The 27,931-nt window shown below is 45.3% G+C and overlaps 1 protein-coding gene across 1 annotated transcript in view; it reads left to right on the top strand.

Annotated features, from left to right (window-relative positions):
* LOC142191151 (uncharacterized) overlaps positions 1-27,931 on the top strand; it is a 1,229,165-nt gene that overhangs the window by 971,466 nt on the left and 229,768 nt on the right. Inside the window, 1 exon segment of the mRNA XM_075262334.1 lies at positions 13,611-14,270. Within this exon segment, the coding sequence (XP_075118435.1) occupies positions 13,611-14,270 (660 nt within the window).

Genomic DNA, 27,931 nt, shown 5'->3' with positions numbered 1-27,931 from the left:
ATGAATGACACAACCTGAGACCAACCCTCTGGAAGATCACATGGTAAAGTCATGTGTCCGGCTTGATGATAAATAAAACATGGAAAAGCTTGTAATAGATAAGAAATAAAAAAATAAAATCCGCACAAATACTGACAAAGAAACTGAACAAAACAATACAAAGCTAAAAGAACAAAAACACAATTTTTTTTTTCTTTTTAACATTTAGAATTTTACTGAAATTTTGTTAGAGAGATTTTATCATTAGAATTCCATATTTTGCTACTAACATGTAGGAATAACTTTAAGAAAGGCTATTCTTCTCCTACCTTTAGAAGTCTTCTCCATGCCGCCGTTCTGGTGATATTCCTGGTTTTCTGTGTATGCAAATGAGTCTCCAGACAGCACAGGGGGCGGTCACTCTGCGCTCAAACAGAACTGGGGGTGTCCCTTGTGCTGCCTGAAGACTCTCCAGCGACGCCCTCCTTCTTCTGTATCCGCGAGCGTCCTCCTGTGTCATCCGGTAACTGCCTTCTCTGCGTGTAGCAGTCACAGAAAAATGGCTGATAAGACATCAATGTTGCTTGTGCTCAAGCAAAGACCTGATCTCCTGATGCGCCGCCATCATAAGGGCTAGAGTAAACTGCTTGAGGGTTTGCTTATGCTGCGCTTCCAGAGTTGCTAGGTCTCGAAGGAGTGAGTGGAATTTAAGGCCGGATTCCCTCCAGTTGAGCTCCATGCTTCATCAGTACCCCTCGAAGCACAAATTTTTGGGCTTCCCACTGCAACTGTGTTATAGTGATGTCACAGGAGTGGATCTGCACAAATTTAGAGATAGAGAGTTTGAGATCTGCCAGACACTGAGTATCAAGCAAGTGCGACTCAAATAGTCTCCAGGAGTTGGAGTGCGGACCAGGAGACGGATAGAGCAGGAGAATGGGGATCTGGGACCTGGCCGCTGAGGTGTCAATTAGAGGGTTATGGGGAGGTTAAAGTCACCACACAGAATGAGGTGACCCTTAGCGAAAGACTGGAGGGCAGTCAGAGCAGAAATGAGGAAGGGGTCCTGATTGGAGTTGGGCACGTACAGGTTAGCTATAGTATACACTGCTCCATATATTTCATAGACGATATAAAGGTAACGAGGATCCTGATCTATCAGGGAGTTCAACATCGTAACCGAGAGATTTTTATGAAAAAATAGTGGCTACCTTTAGTCTTACCCTGTACACTACTGCTGTGCGACCACAGAGGGAAGTAATGGTCTTAAATCGTAGGCATACGCTCCGCTAGAAAATGTATCTCTTGCAGGCAGAGTATCTGTATTTTGTGCTTATGAGCGTCATACAAGACCTGAGAGAGTTTCTCACGGACATTCAGACCCTTAACATTAAAGGACGACATCACCAATGACATGAAAATTCTGGTTTTGAGAGGGAATTTCAGATCAAAGAGAGAACGGTGTATACATGAGTATAAGTTCATGACACTGCTTCACTGTACTGGCCCTCCTGGACTCTGGGAGCCTGGAAATCCTGGTGGACCATGATCTGGTTGACCCTGCACTGTATAAGACAGACGGAAGCCTTATTCATGCCCAGAATATGGGAAATGTTCTATCTATACATCACATCTTGCTAGACATCAGAGAACTCACACTGGGGAGAAGCCATACTCATGCTCAGAATGTGAGAAATGTTTTAGCCGTAAATCAAATCTTGTTCAACATCTGAGAATTCACACAGGGGAGAAGCGGATTGTAAGTGGAATTTCAACCAGAAGTCATTGACCCGTCTAAATATTAAGAAGGAACTGACAGTCACTTTTTTTTAGGTTCACTTATTTATTTTAACCCCTTCATACATGTATGTGGGAGAATGTGAGTAGTTACTGCATCTCCACTTACACGTATGTGATGGTGATCGCGCGGGCTCAAACACAGAGCCTGTGTGATCACCGTGGGAGCCCAGCTATAGATGACACCCAGGCTCCCGTTGCAATAGCGGAGACGGTGATAACACTGAGCCACGATGTTTAACCCTTCAGATGCAGAAGCCAATAGCGGCCGCAGCATCTTCAATGTTTGTTAGTAAGACTGAATGCTGTGGGCACCATCGGGAGCAGGTGTTAGCTGTAACTGACACCCTGCTCCTTAACTCTCGAGATCAGGGGTTGTCGATATGTATCTTCTGCAGCCTGGGGTCTGGCCAGTGACCCCAGGCTGCTAATAGCCCCCAGCACCTGCTTGATCCTGCCCAAAACTGAGGAAGTCAGTCTATGTGCCTGACAAATCCCTTGAGGGGCGTAGTTTCCAAAGTGGGGTTATGTGTCTGCAGGTTCTACTTTGCCGCCAAATCAGGGGTTCTGCAGAAGAGTATGATGTTCAAAAACCAAAATATTGCTCCTTCCCTTCTGTGCCCAAACAGCAGTTTATACCACATATGACATTAAGTATATTATCCTGGGTACAACTGTGTCATACATGTGGGCATAAACTGCCGCTTGGCCACACAAGTGGGTGCAGATGTCACGGAGCGCTATGTGTTTTGGACTGCTGATTTAGACTGTTGGTTTTGTTGGACACCATGTCACATTTATAGAGATTCTAAAATTGCTCCTACAAAATGGTTTCACTTCTTGGGGAATTCCAATGTACTGGCACCTCCAGGAATCTGCAAATACAACATGGCTTCCAGAAAAGTCCCTCTAAATCTGTACTCCAAAAGCTGAAAAACGCAGTTGTTATGATCTGGAGATCTCTGACCAGGAACTGGCCCCTGACTGATAACTTCTCAGCCAAGTGTAAAAGAAAAACACAAAAGAAAAACAAAAACTTTGGTAGAAGTTTGGAATTACTCGTGTATGATACTCCTAATCCCTGACTTGCACACTAGAAGGAGCCGTGGGCCGGACTAACTGATCTGACTGGGCACAGACACAGCCGGAGAAATAACTCACCTGCAAGGGAAACAGTAAACCTGACATGTTTCACATTTAGAAAGGAGAGGTAGATACAGAGAAAGCCCCGCCCAGGTGTCCAACTGGACTAACGATGAATATGAGGGAGCAGAAAGTATAGTGGAGAAAATAAACGTGAAACACAGAAATACTGACACTAAGCAAAGGGAAAGGAAAAGCAGATCTTAGTATCACACACAAAAGATCGCGATCTACTTTCATGTCCGCAAGACTGGTGAAATCACATGCACCCATTATAGTCTATGGGGTTCGTTTGCTCTCACTACACACCGCTTACCAGTGCGTTCGGTAGTCTCTTCGGGCGGGGGGTTCTCCCCGAATGGATTACCAAACGCAGATGTGAACTAAGAGTAAGTAATAATATTAAGTTATACCAGATCCAGAATAATCCAGAGCCATGCGGCTAATAAGGAAAGACTTAGCAGCTGTCAGTGGGTACATTATACTGTTATAGGACACCCCTGAGATATATCCCATCACACAGTATATGCCATAGTAATGGGAGCGGCTGCAGTATATGATGTAACATATAATCATAGTAATCCGTATACTTATCTGGATACAGACTGTAAATACTCCTAAGTCACCGGCTACACATGAAGAGCAAGAAATACAATAATCCGCTGCAGTATTTGTCTGATATCCATTGTCTAAGTGTGTTGGGCCCTAATATGGAGGTCACATATAGATCATTAGACGCCAAATAAAGGAAGAGAAAATAATAACCCCAGCACTTAACTTTTCCGGATACAAACCCCTTCTTCCTGAGGGGGGGGGGGTCCTTGGAGCTACAAAAGTCTGGCCTCCAATCTGTTCCACCACACCAAATTACCCCCAGCTGCAAGCACTGGCTCAGGGGCACCACAACACCCAGAATGGCAGATACCACATATAATAACCCCCTCCCCGGGACACCCCCAGCAGGAGCCCAAAGACCAGCCAGACCAAGATAAATAATCCTAAGGGAAACTAACCACCATGTTTCCCCACCTCTGACAATATCAACCAACTCCAAGAACCCCCCACCAATTAAAAATAACCTGTATACAATAAGGGTATACACAGTATGACCCGTATACAGCCCTGAGAAATTACATAGAAATGATTAGCTTTAACCTATCCGCAGTATGATCAGTAATAGCACAGAGCTGGAGGTATATACAGGGAGTATCAGTGCGGCCTCCATCACCCTCACCACACTGTATATCTGATATCAGGCTGTCCCTCTCTCACCTCAGGGTCTCCATTACATGTCACCTCCCAGCTCCACCATAGAGAGACCCTCAGTCCCCAGGACTCATGTACAACCTGCATTATACAGCAGTATATATCATAGATCAGCCATGTCTGCGGTGTGTGAGGTAAATACATGAGGGGACTCTGTGACTGTATATAAACTGAGGTAATACTGCGGTATATATGATATATCAGCTATATACTGCAGTGTGTGAGGTAAATACATGAGGGGATTCTGTGACTGTATATATCCTGAGGTAATACTGCAGTATATATGATATATCAGCCATGTCTGCATTCTATGTGAAGTAAATACATGAGGGGATTCTGTGACTGTATATATCCTGAGGTAATACTGCAATATACTGTATATATGATATATCAGCCATGCCTGCAGTGTGTGAGGTAAATACATGAGGAGATTCTGTGACTGTATATATCCTGAGGTAATACTGCAATATACTGTATATATGATATATCAGCCATGCCTGCAGTGTGTGAGGTAAATACATGAGGAGATTCTGTGACTGTATATAACCTGAGGTAATACTGCAGTATATATGATATATCAGCTATATACTGCAGTGTGTGAGGTAAATACATGAGGAGACTCTGTGACTGTATAAATCCTGAGGTAACACTGTAGTATATATGATATATCAGCCATATCTGCAGTGTGTGAGGTAAATACATGAGGGGATTCTGTGACTGTATATACCCTGAGGTAATACTGCAGTATATATGATATATCAGCCATGTGTGAAGTAAATACATAAGGGGACTCTGTGACTGTATATAACCTGGGGTAGTATACATATGATATATCAGCCATGTCTGCAGTGTGTGAGGTAAATACATGAGGAGACTCTGTGACTGTATATAACCTGAGGTAATACTGCAGTATATATCAGCCATGTCTGCGGTGTGTGAGGTAAATACATGAGGAGACTCTGTGGCTGTATATATCCTGAGGTAATACTACATCATATACAGTATACTTGGTTATACTACACTAGTAGTGCGGTGTAATGTGAATGTGGTGACACCAGCGCTGTGTGAGGTGATAGACCCCAGTCTTATACTCCCTGATACAGCAGACATGTTTCCTCCAGTCCTTGTGATGAGAGAAAGAGAAGAAGATGGAGGAGACAGGAAGAGACATCTGATCCAAACTCCTCCCTCCCTACAGTAACACACTAAGCTCTATATACTCCCAAGGCTGGATATACACACATATATGCTCCTAATATACACAAATATATACTCCTAATATACACATATATACTCTTAAAGCTGAACCAGTCTGTATAAATCTACACAATTACTACACAAAGTGGCAACTGCAGGAGTTATTGGTTCCCCCATCCCAAAGTCATGTCCCCCTGATTAGCTGATGGCTCCGAGGGTGTCTTACATATCACACACACACGTCACCACTACACACACCTCAGCTCTGCTACATGCACATAAAACACAGACAGCTCTGCTACATAGACATCACACACATATGGCCCCATTACATACACCACACCTCCCAACCATCCCAGATTCAGCGGCACATTCCTGAATTCCGGGTTGTCCCCTGGTTAGCAGGAAGTATGTTCCAGTTACAACTCATCTGCGTCCGGAGGCTCAGATGAGTTGAATACACTGGTGAATGAAGCAGGAGCTGTCACAGCTCAGATTAAGAAGGACATTGAACAATGGGGGTCACTGGAGGAGAACATTAAAGCATAGAAGTAGCTGGAGGGTGTCCTGTCCGCCTCTAGTTGCCTCCAGTTTAATGTCCCCCTCCAACTACCCCCACTGTTTAATGTCCCCTCCAACTACCCCCACTGTTTAATGTCCCCTCCAACTACCCCCACTGTTTAATGTCCCCTCTAGTTTAAACTGGGACACGAGGAGAGGGACTTAATACTGAGGGGAAGTTGGAAGGGAACATTCTAACGTGGGGGCATATAATGTACGGGTGACTGTAGGAGGATTATACTGTGTGGGGGCACATGGAAAATTAATGAGAATGGGCGGAGTCAACGTAGAAGTGGGTGGAGATAAATTTGATGCAACGCGCTTAGCGCAACGCACATTTTATCCTCTTTCTGAGATAAAGTAAGATAGATCTAAGGTACATACACATCACACACAGACAGCTCCGCTACATACATGTCACACACACAGCTCTATAACATACACGTCACACACACAGCTCTGCTACATACACGTCACACACATAGCTCTGCTACATACACGTCACACACACAGCTCTGCTGCATACACATCACACACACACAGCTCTGCTTCATACACGTCACACACAGACAGCTCTGCTACATACACGTCACACACAGCTCTGCTACATACACGTCACACACACAGCTCTACTACATACACGTCACACACAGACAGCTCTGCTACATACACGTCACACACACACAGCTCTGCTGCATACACGTCACACACACACAGCTCTGCTGCATACACGTCACACACACACAGCTCTGCTACATACACGTCACACACACAGCTCTGCTGCATACACGTCACACACACACAGCTCTGCTACATACACGTCACACACAGCTCTGCTACATACACGTCACACACACAGCTCTACTACATACACGTCACACACAGACAGCTCTGCTACATACACGTCACACACACACAGCTCTGCTGCATACACGTCACACACACACAGCTCTGCTGCATACACGTCACACACACACAGCTCTGCTACATACACGTCACACACACAGCTCTGCTACATACACGTCACACACAGCTCTGCTACATACACGTCACACACACACAGCTCTGCTGCATACACGTCACACACACACAGCTCTGCTACATACACGTCACACACACACAGCTCTGCTACATACACATCACACACACAGCTCTGCTACATACACGTCACACACACAGCTCTGCTACATACACGTCATACACACATTCAGCTCTGCTACATACACGTCACACACAAAGCTCTGCTACATACACGTCACACACAGCTCTGCTACATACACGTCACACACACAGCTCTGCTACATACACGTCACACACACAGCTCTGCCACATACACGTCACACACACAGCTCTGCTACATACACGTCACACACACACAGCTCTGCTACATACACGTCACACACACATCTCTACTACATACACGTCACACACACAGCTCTGCTACATACACGTCACACACACAGCTCTGCTACATACACGTCACACACACACAGCTCTGCTACATACACGTCACACACACAGCTCTACAGAGACCTCTAATATCTGGTCATGTGACTCCTTGACTCCTCCCACACCTATGACATCATCACAGGTCCTGTGAGCAGACGGCTGCTGTACTCGAGGAAGTAAGTGCTCCTCTCAGCCCTTCTCATATATTCAGTGGCCCCCACACACTATAATGTCCTCCTCGTGGCCCCCACACACTATAATGTCCTCCTCGTGGCCCCCACACACTATAATGTCTTCCTCGTGGCCCTGTTGGATCCTACAATAGACTTGAGACTGGGCAGGAGATTCTCCTTCCAGCAATGACCCTAAACCTCCAGCCCGAGCTCCAGTGAATGGTTTCGATCACAGAATATTCCGCTCTTAGAACGGCCCAGTCACAGTCCAGACCTAAATCCCATTGAGCATCTGTGGCAAGACATGAAAATTGCAGTTCACAGACGCTCCATCCAATCTGGCTGCAAAGAAGAAGAAGGGGCAGAAATCTCATCTCTAGATGTGCAAAGCTGGTAGAGACCGAGCCCAAAAGACTTGTAGCTGGAATTGTAGCCAAAGGCGGCTCTACAAAGTATTGCTATAGGGGGCTGAAGACTTTTACAAGCCCCTGTATCGGTGTTAGATCTCTGGATAGAACATTCTCCGGGACACTCATTCCTCTCATGTCCCTACAGTGGGGCCCATTCTCTACGTCCTCTATACCATCATGTAAGATTCTGCTCATTTCAGTAAGTCACAAACCTACAGATTCCCGTTGGCCACTTTCTCCTCTGCATTAGTAACTTGTTGTTGCACGTTGCGTACTAGGCTGTAATACTTCCTCTTCTGTCAGGGAGGACTGTACAGTTAGTTCCAGTGTGCTGGTAATATCAGGGGCCGAGTGTCTTCACCTCTATGGCCAGTAGATTGTAGTCCAGACAGAAATGTGGGAGATCTATCTGTGACAGTTGTGGCTGTTCCAAGAGATCGATGGACGAACCATCACTTGTTGTGACTGAAGCTGCAGGGAAAGTCAGTGTCATCTTTACAAGTGTCAGCTCCGTATCTTTGGACTCTTCCTCACCTTCTTGAAGGTTTCTTCCCCTCCTTAGTGGGTAGCACGGCTCATTCTACTAGAGCTGCTGGAGACTCCTGGGCTTTTCGGCATCAGGTTTTGGTTCTTCCAGATCCAGTTTGTGTTGCAACACCCTGGGCAGCACTGAACACCCTTCAGCCAGTACGTTTGAGGCTGATCAAAATCTCCCATGGCAGACTGGGCTGGCTCCATCTACTTCTCTAACCTAATTCCATGGGGTCAGAGTTATCTGCTGGAACATAGGAGCCCTCTAGTTCTGTCTGTTCCTGCTGGTGCAGCCGGTGGGTATCGGTGACCTGTTGTGGGTCTGGTTGGTGTTGGGAGGTGAAACATTTCTGGTTCCTCATGTTCCAGATACTGTACTGGCTGCTGATGCTTCTGCTCATCCTCCGGCTACTTGTTGTTGTGGCACTGGCAGAGGAGGCGGAGTGTTTCTCAGTATGAACACATCCCAAAATGGCCCTGTCCTCCTCAGCTAAAACCTTATGTCATGTCATTGGCTGCGAGGCTTGTGTTCACAACAGTTCATAACTTGCGCTGGTGGAGAAATACTGTCACCCTTGGCCCATCAGCCAATAATGATCCCTTGTGCAACTCTGGTAAATCGCCCCCTTTATCCGAGACAACAATGAGATTCTGTTCAGCCTATCACACACCTTATATACCCACCAAGCCGGCCCACAAGTCACTTCCTTCCTGAGCTACACGCTGCCGACGTCAGAAGTAGGAGGTGGTGATAATAATGGGACTCAACTCTTCTATTTATTCCATGGGATTCCGTGTAGTGATTACATTGTCTCATCTTCTCTCCATTCAGGTTCCTACAATATAGAATCCTCTCAGTATCTTCTATATAAGAGAATATTCCTGACTGATCCATCAAGGATGGAAAGAGACAGGAACAAGATGGCGGAAAGTCTATTAAATCTCACCCTGGAGATCATCTACCAGCTTACTGGAGAGGTGAGAGATTCTGATGATGTCATCATGACATCATTCTTATCTATAGTAATAACAGATGATAGGACTGGAGAGGTGATGGACTCTGGACATGTATGTAGTGAGATTTATTAATGTGTCTCCCCATAACCAGGATTACACAGTAGTGAAGAAGACCTCTAGTGGGCGCTGTCAGACCCTTGTATTTGATGGATGGAGAGGAACCCTGAGCCCATTCCCAGGACCTCCAACTCACCACCTGATACAGAAGCAGATCAATGGACAGAAGATCATAGAACTCACTAACAAGATGCTGGAGCTGCTGACTGGAGAGGTGACACTGCTGGGAATGCTGGGACATTATACAGAAACTGGAGGGGTCGGGGTGATGACTGTATCATTGTGTTGTCAGGTTCCTATAAGGTGTCAGGATGTCGCTGTCTATTTCTCCATGGAGGAGTGGGAGTATTTAGATGGACACAAGGATCTGTACAAGGAGGTGAAGATGGAGGACCACCAGCCCCTCACATCAGCAGGTAATAGACATGACTAGTGATGAGCGAGGCAAACGCAGTAAAAATTTGTATCCCCTTCCACCTTCCCTGGCACGTTTTTTGCACCAATAACTGTGCAGGGGAGGTGGGACAGGAACTACGACAACGGAGGCATTGAAAAAAATTGAAAAAACCCATTGGCTGCCGAAAACATGTGACCTCTGATTTATAAGAACATCGGCCGCCATCTTCGTGACATTTGCGGTGAGAGATAGGGAGAGAGAGATCTGCTGAGGGCTAGATAGGGATTAGCTTCTAGTAGGCAGGGAAAAATGGAAGAAAAACAACAGCTCTTTTCAGAGCTATATACTGAAGGGAGAGGAGTCGAGCTTTCCACGGGGTGTCCACCCAAACCAGGGATACAGAGCAATTAGGTCCGGCTATATACACTCAACCCAGCTTTGCAGGTGGTGTCCCCCAAACATCTAACAGGGATACTGTTAGGGAATAGCAGACGATAATCCCCCAGAAGCTGCTGGTGAACCCTGGAGGGAGGGGCACAAGTGACAGTGAGCCCTAAACTGAAGCCCCCCACTTTCCCTTCCTATTGCCAGACCCTATCCTAGGTAATAGGCGACAACCACAAAGACAGTCCCTCCCTGAATACGTGAAACACAAAACAGACAAGACGAACAACAACAAAGGGAGGTCAGTTAGCCAGGGTTCGGTAACAGGAGAGCGATGCGGTGCCAAATCGGAGTCAAGAGAATAGTCAGTAGGGAAGCCAGAGGTCAAGGATCAGAATACAAATAATTAAACAGCAAGAGATACCAGCAAGCAAGAGGCAATAACCGGCACCAGTGTGACTGTGAGCCAAGACTAAATAGGGGGAAGGAAGAACCCGCCCTGAACCTGATAGGAAGGAAAGCTGTCAATCACAGGCAAGACAAAATCAAACACTTAATGGACAGAGGGAACCAGGGCAGAAGACGGGTGTGGTGCAAATCCAATTACAGAACTATTTGATAAGTGACGCCAAGTAACACTCTGGCACACATGGCTGAATACATGTTGGAGTGCTTTGCAACTGACAAACGCATTGTCAAAATCCTGGAGAACAACAACTACTGGATTTTTGCAATCCTTGACCCCGGTATAAAAATTATCTTTGTAATTTTATTCCGGTAGAGGGGAGGGCCAGTCGCATGAGTGATTGCCACAAGCAACTGGTGCAGAATATGATGATGTTTCCATCAACTCTTGTTGGCGGCACACAGGAGAGTTCCTCCAACAGGCTAACAACTGCCATCCAGTCCACACCCGACAGGGGCTCACTCTCCAAGATCTGGGAGACGTTAATGGCACCCCCTCGCCAAACTACCGCCACTGAGGGGCCTAGTGTCACCAGGAGGGACAAGTATAGATGCATGTTGTGGGAGTATCAGGCCGACCCCAGCTCTGTCCTCTCTGATACCTGTGCGGCCTATACTTATTGGGTCTCCAAGTTGGATTTATGGCTGGAACTTGCGCTGTACGCATTGGAGGTCCTACCCTGCCCTGCCGCCAGCGTGCTATCGGAAAGGGTCTTCAGTGCAGCCGGTGGCATAATTACGGATAAGCGCAGCCGGCTGTCAGTTGACAGTGCTGACCGGCTGACGCTGATCAAAATGAACAGCCACTGGATAGACCCATCATTTTCATGTCCACCGGTGTCAAGCACCCCGACATGAAGTTTCATGTGTGTGCCACCCTCTACAACTCCTCCTCCTCCTCATCAAACTCCTCCTCCATCAGCGCTGCACAATTCTGCTCCTACTAGGATCAATCCACCCTGATTCCCCAAACTCTGTTGGTTAGAGGCTCAACTCACTCCAAGGGCCAAAAACTCTTCTGGTAAGAGGCTGAAGTCACCTAAAGGCCTCAATCTCTGCTGGTAGCTCAGCTTATGGGCCTCTTAATTTGGAAGGGCTCACGTTAAAGGCCAGAAAAGTGAATTTTGGAAGGTCTTACCACATCACACACATCTACAAAGACAGTTCAGGGTGGGTACTGTTGGATGACCCATTGCCTATTCCATCTGTGGTTGTCATGGGCAATGTGATTTAAAGGGGTGGTTGTTAAGGTTTCATTAGTGTAACATTTGGGTTTCTGTCCATACAATTGGAGAGGAAAGAAGGTTTCCAGGTATTTTCCCACTTTCAAAGAGGTTTTTTTGAGTGTGGAAAGTGTGTAGTTGATAGGCTGTGATGGTGGGGTAAAACTTGATACTTGGGCTTCTTAGATGCCCCCAGGCATGCTTCCAATGCTGTCCCAGTTGCATTCCAGTGGTGTTGTCATCATTTCCTGAGGTGTCATAGTGGGCTTAGTGGGCTGAGTCGAATTGTGAGTTTCCCTGAAAGAAGCATTTTCCCATAGACTATAATGGGGTTCAATATTCGTTCGAATAGTCGAATATTAGCGGCTGTTCGAAACGAATAATAAATATTTTACTGTTCGCTCATCTCTAGACATGGACTTCCATTATTTGTATGTACAGAATGAATTCAGTCCCTGTCTGTGTTTCCTACAGGTAGATCCAGTAAGAGGACAACACCGGAGAGATGTCCCAGTCCTCTTCTTCCACAGGATGATGATCAGGTAGATGGAGATATTCCCTATGATGTGTAGACGGGCTGTGAAGTCCTTGTGGTCAGTCTTGTTGTATCCAGCAGTATTATATGGTTATATACATGGGCGGTGTCATTGAGCCGCCATCTAATATGTTTCTCCGGCTTCTCACAGACCTGCAGCTACTGTCAGGACATCTTTCATCTTCATGCGGATTAATGATCTAGAACATTCTCTGTGACTTCCCCATTTGTCCGGTGACTTTTACATTATTTGTTTCACAGATTTTCCATCAGGATAAAGATGTGAGCGACATTAATGCTATATCTATGAGAATAAAGGAAGAGCCCTATGTGAGTGGTGATGAGGAGTGTGAGGAGGACATTCCTACAGGGACCCGCCCAGGTGAGGAGTCACCACTATATAAAGCACAGAAGGGTCACCATCAGAACAGTACTGGTGCTATCAGAGGCCCGGTCACCACTCTAAGGAAAAGGAGGCCTGTACTTTGTACCAGAAATGAAGCTTATGTGATTGATTGCCACTATTCCTTTCCTTAGTGCTGTGACTGGGTGGGCCCACTTCTTTCACCCACTACCAGCACCAATACAGTGACCTAGAGCAGTGGTGGCGTCTTCTGCCCCGCTTCATTACTATTCACTATCACTGACCTCCGTCTTAGCACAGTGAATATTAATGAAGTAGGCCGCGCTGCCGTCGTTTGCTGCCTGTGCCACTGACTTCACTTCTTCACATGGTCTGAAGCGTCTCAGGCAGCGGCAGCTCAGTGGGGAATATACTTATAAGGTTGTTATTCAATAATAGTAATATCAGTTTTCTTCTTGTCAGATGACTGTACCAGGAGCTCAGAGGGACATCTGATATCTACAGATTATAAAGCAGAGGATCATGGTATCACACAAGATCCATATGAAAAACATGCCATTACCCCAGATATACCCTCTGCCCTTCGGAAGAAAGGTCTGTCTACTAATTCATCACAGTCTGTTAAGAGAAATAAAAAATGCAGAAGGGACGTTATACAACAGAAAATTCACACAGGGGAGAAGAAATTTTTATGTCCAGAATGTGGGAAATGTTTTACGAAGAAACCACTTCTTGTTAGACATCAGAGAATTCACACAGGTGAGAAACCATATTCATGTCCAGAATGTGAGAAATGTTTTATTCAGAAATCAAGTCTCATTAAACATGAAAGAACTCACACAGGGGAGAAGCCATATTCATGCTCAGAATGTGGGAAATGTTTTACTCAGAAATCAAGTCTCATTGACCATCAAAGATCTCACACAGGAGAGAAGCCATTTTCATGCCCAGAATGTGGGAAATGTTTTACTCTCAAATCAAATCTTGTTAAGCATCAAAAAATTCACACAGGGGAGAAGCTATTTTCATGCCCAGAATGTGGGAAATGTTTTACAGCTAAATCAAGTCTCATTGACCATCAAAGAACTCACACAGGGCAGAAGCCATTTTCATGTCCAGAATGTGAGAAATGTTTTAATCGGAAATTACATCTTGTTGAACATCAAAAAATTCACACAGGGGAAAAGCCATATTCATGTCCAGAATGTGAGAAATGTTTTACAGCTAAATCAAGTCTCATTAACCATCAAAGAACTCACACAGGGGAGAAGCCATATTTATGCCCAGAATGTGGGAAAAGTTTTACTCGGAAATCACATCTTGTTGAACATCAAATGAGTCACACGCACCAACTATCGCCCTCCTGAATATCGATTTGAAAATATTCACGAAACTCCTGACTAACCAGTGGACCTGATTAGCAACCTCAATCATTACTCTATCCCTACCACCCTCCTCAGTTTAGATGCAGAGAATCCCTTTGACTGTGTGGACTGTTCCTGTAAGGATTGGAGTCAGGGTCAGGCAGTGCAAAGTGACACAGCTGGGAAAGCAACACTGTGCAGCTAATGACAAAAGGGGGCGCAGGCCCTGCAGCTATAACTATGCTGTAATATCTGAGATGAGGCAGACCAATGCACTTCCTAATTGAAGTGCGCCTACTACGACTCCTACGCTTCTGTCCAGGCGGCTAGGATAAGGGAAGAGGAGGCCCTGAAAGTGCTAGGGACTGGAGTCACGGTGTCACACCTAAACAGAAAGCACAGTGTAAATGCAATGCAAAACAAAAGACTAAATAGCATGGAACCAGGGAGGACCACAAGTCCCAGCAAGACAAAGAAGAGAAGGCGAGGTCAGACGAGCAAGAGGTCAAGCCAGGAGATATTATAAAGGTACCAAATCAAAAGACAAGGGAGAGTCAAAATACAAGCCGGGTATACAAATCAAGAAACAGACTGAAGACAACAGACAGGAAATCTGACTGAGCAGGGGGACCAGGAAACACAAAGTGAATGGCTGGCAAGGATCCATGCCTGGGTGGGGTTTAAATAGCAGCAGAAAAACACACCTGATGGCTAATGACATGGAGACTGAAGGCAAGGAAAAGATTAACCCTTAATAACCTAAGCACACCCAATAGAACTCCTAACACGTCTCCCAGAGAGACGCCGTGCAGCAAGGAGACCGCGGCGACTCCGTATCCTGACAGTTCCTACATGTTGGCCACACTGAAGGCCTTTGCTTCTTTGTGAGCCTTCCTCATGGTGATCCGGTGCCTTTACTCTTTCCTGATGGTGGTAATGAAACACCTCCACTTGTCGTCCAGTTCCTTCTCTATTCATTATGGGACATACCAAGGTTGTCCCCTCTCCCCCTTGTCTTTGTCCTCTGTATTGAACTGCTGGTGGCCAGGATACAGCACTCCCCTGTTATTAAAGTCTCACTTTTCACAGACTGGGTCCTCCTTACCTCCCCTCATACTGTCCTGCTGTGAGTCATAGATGACTAGAACTATCTCTCCATCTATAAGATATTCTCTAAAACCAAGGCGTTGCCTATTAATATTCCCCAGGTTCTCCTGATTGTCCTCCGAAGTAACTACAATTCCCAATGGCGATCGGCTTCCCTCCATTATCTGGGAATCCAGATCACTCGCTCCTACAGCTCTCTTTATTCTGCTAACTACCCTAGTCTTATTCGCGAATTCCGGGCTTTGTTATACAAGTGGAGGCCTTTGCATATTTCCTTACTGGGATGCATTATGGCGGTTAAGATGACGCTGCTCCAGAAATTGCTTTATTATTTTGCAAGTCTGCCAATAGCACAAAACTATGTCGCTTACAGTGAGCTATTTTCCAGTTTATATAGAACGCCAAGTGACACTACATTCCCTACACATCCTTCACTACTATTGTGCAACCCATTTGTGTAATATTCCTTTCTGGGTGGTGAAATTTAAAAATTGTGGCTTGCACCTATGCATCCCAACTCTCTTGTGGGTTGGCCTTCCCCCTCACCCTCTTCCACCTTTCCTCCTGGGCCCCATTTGTTTCATGAAGGCACTGTGGGCTACCTGGGGGGATGGGGTGTATCATGGCCTGCAAAAGGACTCAATTATATGAACTTGAAGCCTGATGAAAGGTGTCTTCGGCCCAAAACATTGCTTATTGATTATGTACTGAAGCTCTTTGATTTTGTGAAGTTACAGTGCGGCTTCTTATCATAAATGGAAAAAATGTTGTCAAAAAGACAGAAATTCATAAATGAATAAAGTTTATTAGGAATAATTGATATAAACAAGAAAACAGAGTAACAAAATGAATACAAATAAATTACATATCAGACAAGAGAACCAAAACTACCAGAGAACCAATGTGGAAGGTCCATGAATCATATTGGTGAAGGGTATAAATATACATACAATGCTGCTCTAAATTATTCAAGAGACAATATCTCTATATACAGTAGCATGTTTGTAAAAATATAAACCAGAAATCCCTCAACCAAAACCATTCAATTGGGGAGGAAGCCATATTGGCGAGACGCGTGTCGAGGCCCGTACATTTGTGGTAAGGTCCCAATATGATTTATTAAAGGTGCTTTTTTTCCTGTTGACCAGGCTTTCTTGTGCTTTACTATTAGGGTGCCTTCACACGGCGTAGCGCGCTGCTCCTTTAGGTGTCCGAGCGCAGCGCTTCAAAACAGAGCCCATTTATTTCAATGGGTGCCAATATACGCGCGGTACCCATTGAAATCAATAGGTAAAAAAGCCTCTGATTGATTTCAATGGGTAGTGCGCATATATCTGCACCCATTGAAATCAATGGGCTCTGTTTTGAAGCGCCGTGCACGGACACTTGTATATGTATCTAAAGGAGCAGCGCGCTACGTGTGTTTAGGAACCCTTAGACTCTGCCTTGTTCATTATTACGTACACACTTGGTCATTTTTCTTTACTGCTATCTTTTGCAGAAATGTTGATGCTCTATATATCCTATCCTACTAATATAAAAAAGTTTGTGAAAGTTTGTGTGTTTGGATGTTTGTTCCTCAATCACGCAAAAACGGCTGAACAAATTTGCACGAAATTTGCCACATACATAGATAGGAACCCCGATTAAAATATAGGCTACTTTTTATCCCGGTAAATGACGTCACTACATGACCGCAGTGAAGGAATTTAGGTTCACACTACACTAAAGGACCTATGATAACGTCATCACAGTCCCTTGACCGCAGTGAAGGAATTTAGGTTCACACTACACTAAAGGACCTGTGATAACGTCATCACAGTCCCTTGAGCCATTCTCAGATAGGATCATGCTAGGCAGTGGGCGGAGCTACATGCTATTTTGTGGGTGGAGCTATATAGGATGAAGCTGGATAGTGTGAAAGCTGAAGAAAATGGAGTCTCATAGAAGATCAGGATACTGTACATGCAGGCTGTGTGAGGGCAAGAGGATTATATTGGGTGTAGAGTTTTAGTGAGTCCTTCAGGGAATGTGTTGTTCTGCCTCTGATGGGAGAGGGGGGAGAATTTTGGCACATTTCAGCAACATCCGTTCAGCCCTTTGTAACACAGAAGCTCCTCACACAGTCACATAACAAAACCCCTGTAATCACAATTGCCCGATGTAGCAGAGTTTAGGCAGTGCTGTAGCACACCTCTATAGGCTCTCCATATGCTAACATGTACATACAGCTGGGTATCCTATGTATATGCATCGATGTAGCAGAGCCGAGACGCGGGACCAGGCTGATCGAACTGTGGAAAATATCTGCAACATCCATTCAGCCGCTTCCAACACAGAAGCTGCTCAGACACTGACATAAGAACACCTCTCTAGTCCAAATGGCCAGATGTAGCAGAGCTTAGGCAGCGCTGTAGCGCCGCTAAATACGCTCTCCATATGCAGAGATGTACATACAACTGAGTATGCTGCGATGTAGCAGAGCTGAGACGCGGGAGCGGGCGGCTCATCCACAACAGCAAATGGCTAAATATAAGTGGCTCAGTGCCAACACCAACCCGCAGACGAAGTCACGGGCAGATACTGGTCTACTATATATGTACTTGTTACATTGTAGACCCTGCACCCCAATTATATGATTTTGGTTGAGGGATTTATGGTTTATATTTTTACAAACATGCTACTGTATATAGAGACATTGTCTCTTGAATAGTTTAGAACAGCATTGTATGTTTTATGATTCATGGACCTTCCACATTGGTTCTCTGGTAGTTTTGGTTCTATTGTCTGATATTTTATTTCTATTCATTTTGTTACTCTGTTTTCGTATTTTTATCAATTATTCCTAATAAACTTTATTCATTTATGAATTTGTCTTTTTGACAACATTTTTTGCATTTTATAGTTGAAATTCAGTATTTGTGCCTTTGTTTGCATTGTTTTTTTTCCTGTGTTATCATAAATGGAGTCTGATATGTTGTAATAAAATACACCAGATTAAAAAATCATTTGCAGTGCCGTCCATCCTTTTCCTGAGAACCTGACAGCAGATATGAATGACACAACCTGAGACCAACCCTCTGGAAGATCACATGGCAAAGTCATGTGTCCGGCTTGACGATAAATAAAACATGGAAAAGCTTGTACTAGATAAGAAATAAAAAAATAAAATCCGCACAAATACTGACAAAGACACTGAACAAAACAATACAAAGCTAAAAGAACAAAAAACACAAAAAAAAACATTTCTTTTTAACATTTAGAATTTTACTGAAATTTTGTTAGAGAGATTTTATCATTAGAATCCTATATTTTGCTACTAACATGTAGAAATAACTTTAAGAAAGGCTATTCTTCTCCTACCTTTAGAAGTCTCCACGCCGCCGTTCTGGTGATATTCCCGGTTTTATGTGTATGCAAATGAGTCTCCAGACAGCACAGGGGGCGTCCCTTGTGCTGCCTGAAGACTCTCCAGCGACGCCCTCCTTCTTCTGTATCCGTGAGCGTCCTCCTGTGTCATCCGGTAATTGCCTTCTCTGCGTGTAGCAGCCACAGAAAAATGGCCGATAAGACATCAATGTTGCTTATGCTCAAGCAAAGACCTGATCTCCTGATGTGCCGCCATCATAAGGACTAGAGTAAACTGCTTGAGGGTTTGCTTATGCTGCGCTTCCAGAGTTGCTAGGTCTCGAAGGAGTGAGTGGAATTTAAGGCCGGATTCCCTCCAGTTGAGCTCCATGCTTCATCAGTACCCCTTGAAGCACAAATTTTAGGGCTTCCCACTGCAACTGTGTTATAGTGATGTCACAGGAGTGGATCTGCACAAATTTAGAGATAGAAAGTTTGAGATCTGCCAGACACTGAGTATCAAGCAAGTGCGACTCAAATAGTCTCCAGGAGTTGGAGCGCGGACCAGGAGACGGATATCACCCTCTAACACCCGCTGAGGTGTCAATTAGAGGGTTATGGGGAAGTTAAAGTCACTACACAGAATGAGGTGACCCTTAGCGAAAGACTGGAGGGCAGTCAGAGCAGAAATGAGGAAGGGGTCCTGATTGGAGTTGGGCACGTACAGGTTAGCTATGGTATACACTGCTCCATATATTTCATAGACGATATAAAGGTATCTCGCATCCTGATCTATCAGTGAGTTCAATATCTAAACCGAGAGATTTTTATGAAGAAAATAGTGGCCACCCCTTTAGTCTTACCCTGTACACTACTGCTGTGCGACCACAGAGGGAAGTAACGGTCTTAAATCGTAGGCATACGCTCCGCTAGAAAATGTGTCTCTTGCAGGCAGAGTATCTGTATTTTGTGCTTATGAGCGTCATACAAGACCTGAGAGAGTTTCTCAGGGACATTCAGACCCTTAACATTAAAGGACGATACAGCAACGTCTGCCATGTACAGTGGAGGGGGAAGGTAAGGCAGAGAAGGAGATCACAAGGATGGGAAAAGCAGGAAGCACAGAGCAGGAAAAAGAGAAGTCTAAGGGGAAGAGTTAAGAACTAGGGAAATACAGGAGGTGAGTGAGGGGAGCAGAGAATATGTTCGGGTGTACAATGAGAAATGCAAATAAGTGAAAACCGGCGTAAATGAGCCTATTAAACAGAAGCATAACAGAAAGAGGTCAGAAAGTCCCGCAGGAGACGATCACCTGACACAAGACTCTTCATGCAGGGAGGTCTCGATCTGGAGCCAGTCTCTGTTTTTGACGCGGTTAGGGATCAAATACTTATTTCATGCAAATAAATTTATTACATTTATATGTTACAGGCAATGTACGAAATGCAGGTATTCTATAGAATGCTTGGCGTTTTTAAGCAATGTATGAAATGAGAGAATCGTTTCGTACTTTGCCTACACTATTTAGGCAAAGTATGAAAAATCCCCCCAAACGAGCTGTTGCTGCTCCATGAAGTGGCGTGAAAGAATATCTGTGACGTCATACTGGTTACCGGTTTCGCGATAGTAAACCGGAAGTGAGCTTCTTTTTCATCAGACAAACTCCTGGAGTGCTACTGACAGGCCCCAGAGTCATTTCTTCCACTGTACACCACCAATGTTCCTTTTTTTTTCCTACCCACACAGTATTATTGTTGGGGGCGCCGGGGACCCTTGGACTCGGTCTGACGGCTCTTGGCGCCAGTACCCCTTTAAAAGGACACTCTCTTTGGCGTCTGGTTTACACTCACTTACTAGGATTCCATATCCAACTTGTTTTGGCTTCCTATTCCTCCTCCTTCCTACCGGTAAGATTGTATAGGATACTACATTACATTAGGCTACATGTTATTGTCTAGAAAGCTGGGCACCCATCCTCGAATCTACGCATTGATATATATTGTTTACTGTGATATATCTGGTTTACCCTGATATTTGACTTTATCTACTTTGTATTTATACTCATCATGTATATGGTCTAAGGGTGCATTCACACTACGTAACGCCGGGCGTGTATGAGAGCCGTACACGCCGGCGTTACAGCAGGGCTGCCGAACACTTCCCATTCACTTCAATGGGAGCGCTCGTAAACGCCGCTGTTACGAGCGCTCCCATTGAAGTGAATGGGAAGTGTTCGGCAGTCTGCTGTAATGCCGGCGTGTACGGCTCTCATACACGCCCGGCGTTACGTAGTGTGAATGCACCCTTATTGTGGTTTATACCTTATTTGTACCATTGGCTTCTTTAAGCTTTACACCTGAAGCTTCCTTGGGCTATATATTTTCCTATACCTCAATTTGTAATACTAAACCTTGGTGACAGACTGTAAATACTCTTAAATCACCGGCTACACATGAAGAGCAAGAAATACAATAATCCGCTGCAGTATTTGTCTGATATCCATTGTCTAAGTGTGTTGGGCCCTAATATGGAGGTCACATATAGATCATTAGACGCTATATAAAGGAAGAGAAAATAATAACCCCAGCACTTAACTTTTCCGGATACAAACCCCTTCTTCCTGAGGGGGGGGGGGTCCTTGGAGCTACAAAAGTCTGGCCTCCAATCTGTTCCACCACACCAAATTACTCCCAGCCGCAAGCACTGGCTCAGGGGCACCATAACACCCAGAATGGCAGATACCATATACAATAACCCCCTCCCCGGGACACCCCCAGCAGGAGCCCAAAGACCAGCCAGACCAAGATAAATAATCCTAGGGGAAACTAACCACCATGTTTACCCACCTCTGACAATATCAACCAACTCCAAGAACCCCCCACCAATTAAAAATAACCTGTATACAATAAGGGTATACACAGTATGACCCGTATACAGCCCTGAGAAATTACATAGAAATAATTAGCTTTAACCTATCCGCAGTATGATCAGTATTAGCAGAGCTGGAGGTGTATACAGGGAGTATCAGTGCGGCCTCCATCACCATCACCACACTGTATATCTGATATCAGGCTGTCCCTCTCTCACCTCAGGGTCTCCATTACATGTCACCTCCCAGCTCCACCATAGAGAGACCCTCAGTCCCCAGGACTCATGTACAACCTGCATTATACAGCAGTATATATCATAGATCAGCCATGTCTGCAGTGTGTGAGGTAATTACATGAGGGGACTCTGTGACTGTATATATCCTGAGGTAATACTGCAGTATATATGAGATATCAGCTATATACTGCAGTGTGTGAGGTAAATACATGAGGAGACTCTGTGACTGTATATAAGATAATCCTTTAATAGTCCCACAGTGGGGAAATTTCAGTATGTTTCAGCTGCATAGTAATACAGATACATGGTAATACACAGTAATATATTACAGAAGTAGTAGACACACATATGCTGAGAAAGATATACTAGGAGTCCTAAGGAACAGAGCAGCTACGGAACAGAGAAGAAAGAAGGAGGACATTCATAGTTATTTAGTTCTCTGTGCGGAGTGATCTTCGCTTGGTCTGATGTAGATTATACAGCCTGGTCGAGGTTGGAAGGAAGGACCTGCGATAGCTCCTTCTCACACTTGGGGTGAAGCAGACGGTCACTTACAGTGCTGCCAAGTGCCATCAAGGTCCCATACATGGGGTGGGATTTGTTCTCCCACATGGAGGTCACCACGGACAGTATCCTTCTGTCACCCACCACCTGTACTGGGTCCAAGGGGCTCCCCAGGACAGAACTGGCCCTCAAAACTGTGTTAAAAAATTTTTTTTCTAAAAGTCACCATATTCCGACGGCCGTAACTTTTTTATACGTAGGTGTACGAGGATGCACAGGGAGTCTTTTTTTGCGGGGCCGGGTGTACTTTTTAGTTCTACCATAGTTACAGACCCGACATGCGCCGTACTATTACGGCGGATGTCGGGAAGGGTTTACTATCAGGTACACAGGTACATACTGGGGTTACTATACTTATTAATATCAGGTACACAGGTATATACCGGGGTTACTATACTTATTACTATCAGGTACACAGGTACATACCGGGGTTACTATACTTATTAATATCAGGTACACAGGTATATACCGGGGTTACTATACTTATTACTATCAGGTACACAGGTACATACTGGAGTTACTATACTTATTACTATCTGTTAAATATCTTGTATTTGCCGGTGAGACTTGTGTCCACTGTTAAATATCCGTACCTGGCCTTGAAATTGTGGGATAGACTTATGTCACGTGTTGTAGGCCTTATCCACGATAGGAAGAAGTCAGCTTGTTATAAATCAGTGTAGAGGTTTATTAATATCTTGAAGGAAAACACAGGAACAGGGAAAATGTCCAAATAACACAAATATCAGTCAATTGTCAATAGCTTACATCTTCAGAGAAGTTAAATCATCTGGATATCTTGTAGTTACAGCTTGGTTCATGCTTGTCATCTGGTCTGGTCATCTGGGATATTCACGACATCTTGTCCAGGATGACAGAGAGGGATGGCAGACAGACCTGCCATAGATTCCCCATGGATTCCCCTCATGGATGACGACGACGACCCCGACGTGTGTGTCTGTCACTCATTTATGTTCATGAGAGTGGGTGTTACCTTCCATGTTACAGCTATTTAAGGAGATTTCTACTATGGTTTACTCTAACCGCACCCATGTACCCAAAATACAACAGATATGATGTCAGTAGAGTGTTAACCCCATGTCTGCTAGAGAATATTGTAAATATATAATATTTAACACTATCAGGTACACAGGTACATACTGAGGTTACTATACTTATTACTATCAGGTACACAGGTACATACCGGGGTTACTATACTTATTAATATCAGGTACACAGGTAGATACTGGGGTTACTATACTTATTACTATCAGGTACACAGGTACATACTGGGGTTACTATACTTATTACTATCAGGTACACAGGTACATACTGGGGTTACTATACGGTACTATTCCGTTATCGGGCCAGCAGCAGCGCAGTTCAGCAGCAGCTTTCGGGACAGCAGTTCAGCAGCGGGAATTACAATGACATCCGAGGACTGCTGGCCCGATGCTTGTGCCCAGTAACCAGTACATCGATGACCCCCCTCCCCCATCCTTCTCCTCCTGCCAGTGCTGCCCCCCAGCTCTCCTTACATCTTCCCCGTACCCTCTCCCCGCCACACGACTAGGCCTCACCTCAGCGCTAGTACCGAGACCGAAAGGAAAGACACCGGGGCTCAATCCAGGCCCTGACAAGAAACACGCCGACTATAGGAACGGTGAGCTACAGCGAGCCGGAGGGACAAACTTTCTGCAGCGTCCGGCGGCTATCTAGTAGCATTCATTGCTCAAGATTTACGGTGAGGCCTATTACAGGGAGAGGGTACGGGGCAGATGTAAGAAGAGCTGGGGGGCAGCACTGGAAGGAAGAGGAGGATGAGGGCATCGATCGATGTACTGCCTACTACACACAAGCACGGCCTCTATCATCGGGCCAGCATCGGCTTAGTCATGTGGCGGGGAGAGGGTACGGGGTAGATGTAAGGAGAGCTGGGGGGCAGCACTGGAAGGAGGAGGAGATGGAGGGGGGGTCATTGATGTACTGGCTACTGGGCACAAGCATCGGGCCAGCAGTCCTCGGATGTCATTGTAATTCCCGCTGCTGAACTGAACTGCTGTCCCGAAAGCTGGTGCTGAAATGCGCTGCTGCTGGCCCGATAACGGAATAGTACCTACTATACTTATTACTATCAGGTACACAGGTAGATACTGGGGTTACTATACTTATTAATATCAGGTACACAGGTACATACTGGGGTTACTATACTTATTACTATCAGGCACACAGGTACACGGAGTCTCCGCGGTCTCCTTGCTGCGCGGCGTCTCCCTGGGAGACGTGTTAGGAGTTCTATTGGGTGTGCTTAGGTCATTAAGGGTTAATCTTTTCCTTGCCTTCAGTCTCCATGCCGTTAGCCATCAGGTGTGTTCTCTGCTGCTATTTAAACCCCACCCAGGCATGGATCCTTGCCAGCCATTCACTTTGTGTTTCCTGGTCCCCCTGCTCAGTCTGATTCCCTGTCTGTTTGTATTCCATATGTTTCTTGGTTTTTAGACCCGGCTTGTATTTTTGACTATCCCTTGACTTTTGATTTGGTACCTTTTATTATATCTCCTGGCTTGACCTCTTGCTCGTCTGACCTCGCCTTCTCTTCTGTGTCTTGCTGGGACTTGTGGTCCTCCCTGGTTCCATGCTGTTTAGTCTTTTGTTTTGCATTGCATTTACACTGTGCTTTCTGTTTAGGTGTGACCCCGTGACTCCAGTCCCTAGGACTTTCAGGGCCTCCTCTCCCCTTATCCTAGCCGCCGGATAGAAGGTTAGGAGCCGTGGTAGGCGCACTTCAATTAGGAAGTGCATTGGTCTGCCTCATCTCAGATATTACAGCATAGTTATAGCTGCAGGGCCTGCGACCCCTTTTGTCATTAGTTGCACAGTGTTGCTTTCCAGCTGTGTCCCTTTGCACTGCCTGACCCTGACTCCAATCCTTTCATAATGGCTGGCCCTTACCCTAGGCAGGCCGCCCGGCGGTTTATTGTGGATGCTGAACACTCTGTAACTGACCACCTGGACGAACTGTCAAGGCAGGTGCAGGGCATGGCTGGGTTAATTAACCAAGTCTCACAGCGTCTGGAGGCTTTGCCTGATCCAGCATCAGCCGCTGCAGGTTCTTCTATTCAAACACCAGTTCTTCCTATATTGAATACCCATCAGGATCCTAAAATGCTCTTGCCTGACCGTTTTGACGGTAAGCCAGATTCCGAACATTTCAGGAATCTTGCCGTTTATTTTTTCGTTTTAATTTCCTTTCTTCTGAAGCAGAGCAGGTGGCGCTGGTGGTGTCCCTTCTAAGAGGGTCACCACAAGACTGGGCCTTGGCTCTACCTGCTGGAGCTCCTGAATGGAATTCGTTAAATAAGTTTTTTCAAACATTAGGTCAGATTTATGATGACCCTAATAGAGTTGCCTTGGCCGAGTCCCATCTGTTGTCTATTCAGCAGGGAGTTAGAACTGCTGAAGAGTATTGTACTGAGTTTCGTCAGTGGAGCTCTCAGTCAGGGTGGACAGACAGACCTTTGTTAACCCTTTTTAGACAAGGCTTATCTGATTCTGTAAAAGATGCTCTAGTAAGTCATCGAGTCCCTGAAAATCTAGGAGACTTTATGTCCTTGGCTATTTCTATTGATAGGAGGCTTAGGGAAAGGCGTAGAGAGAAATTAAGCAAACCTGGGTCCTCAGCTAAATCCTGGTCTGTCCTTTCGGAACCTATACCTCCTTCTGCTGTCCCTACCTCTAGTCCTATACCTGAAAAAGAACCGATGATATTGGGGTCCACAACCGCCTCCAGGAGAAAGTATCGCCTAGAAAACGCTCTGTGTCTGTATTGCGGCAAACCTGGACATATCCTGAGAAACTGTCCAACCAGACCTAAACCACCGCCGGGAAAACGCCAATGCCTGAGTGATTTCCAGGAGGGTCACTCAGGCACACAGGTACCTCCTAATAATATTGAGAAATGTTTACTCCCTGCTATTCTTGTTAATGGTAATAAAACTTTTGCATGTCAGGCGATGGTGGATTCAGGTGCCGCCATGAACTTCATCCATGAAGTTGTGGCACAAGCTCTAGGAATTGAATTAATTCCCTTGAAATACCCATTTCAGGTATCTGGAGCAGATCTAACCCCTTTGTCTGAAGGGAAAATTTTAGCCCGTACTGCTGAGGTGCAGTTTTTTGTCGGCAGTTTACATGTTGAAAAAGTGTCATTTTTTGTTATGAAAAAACTTGCTGCAGACGTTATTCTTGGTTTACCCTGGTTGCGTGTACATAATCCAGTGTTTGATTGGGGAACTTCGGAGTTGGTTAGATGGGGAGATTCCTGTACTTCTCATATTAATACTGTTTGTACTATCAAAAACGATATCAAAATTCCGGAATTTATTACTGAGTTCAAAGACGTCTTTGACGAGCTCAGTGCGGAGGCCTTGCCTCCACATCGACCTTATGACTGCGCAATTGATTTGGTTCCTGGAGCTAAACTACCCAAAGGTCGCATTTTTAACCTTTCAGCTCCAGAGCGCGAGTCCATGCGCCAGTACATTAAAGAGAGCCTATCTAAAGGACATATCCGACCTTCAGTTTCTCCTGTGGGGGCGGGGTTTTTCTTCGTTGAAAAAAAAGATGGTGGTCTCCGACCTTGTATTGACTACAGGGAATTGAATAAAATTACGGTCAAAGACCAACATCCTCTGCCACTCATCCCGGATCTTTTTAACCAGGTGGTGGGGGCTCGGTGGTTTTCTAAAATTGACCTCCGCGGAGCTTACAACTTGATTTGGATAAGAGACGGGGATGAGTGGAAAACCGCATTTAATACCCCGGAAGGTCATTTTGAATACCTAGTTATGCCTTTTGGTTTGAGCAATGCTCCGGCGGTATTTCAACGTTTTGTGAATGACATTTTTAGGGATCTGTTAGGTAGGTATCTAGTAATTTATTTAGATGACATCCTCATATTCTCACCGGACTGGGAGTCACATCAGCAACATGTAAAAGAGGTTCTTCTTAGGCTACGTCAAAACCACCTCTGTGCTAAGTTATCCAAGTGTCAATTTGGAGTCCAGGAGTTTTTTGGAATACATCCTTACTCCTGGTACCATTGGTATGGATCCCAGAAAGGTATCTGCAGTACTTGAATGGGAGAAACCTACTACCTTAAAAGAAGTTAAGAGGTTTCTAGGTTTCGCCAACTATTACCGAAAATTTATCCGAAATTTTTCTTCTATTGTTAAACCTCTCACCGATTTGACCAAAAAGGGGGCGGATCCTGCCTCCTGGACACCAGAGACGGAGGTAGCGTTCGCCACCTTGAAACAACTCTTTACTTCTGCCCCAGTCCTGGTCCATCCTGATCCTGAATTGCCCTTTATTGTAGAGGTTGATGCTTCAGAAGTAGGTGTAGGAGCGGTCCTGTCTCAGGGCACTGAACCATTTACCAACCTCCAACCTATCGCCTACTTTTCCAGGAGGTTCTCCACTACCGAGGCCCATTA

The sequence above is a fragment of the Leptodactylus fuscus genome, chromosome 1 (genome assembly GCF_031893055.1).
Source record: "Leptodactylus fuscus isolate aLepFus1 chromosome 1, aLepFus1.hap2, whole genome shotgun sequence".
NCBI classification, from domain to species: domain Eukaryota; kingdom Metazoa; phylum Chordata; class Amphibia; order Anura; family Leptodactylidae; genus Leptodactylus; species Leptodactylus fuscus.
This window is presented reverse-complemented; position numbering and strand designations above follow the sequence as displayed.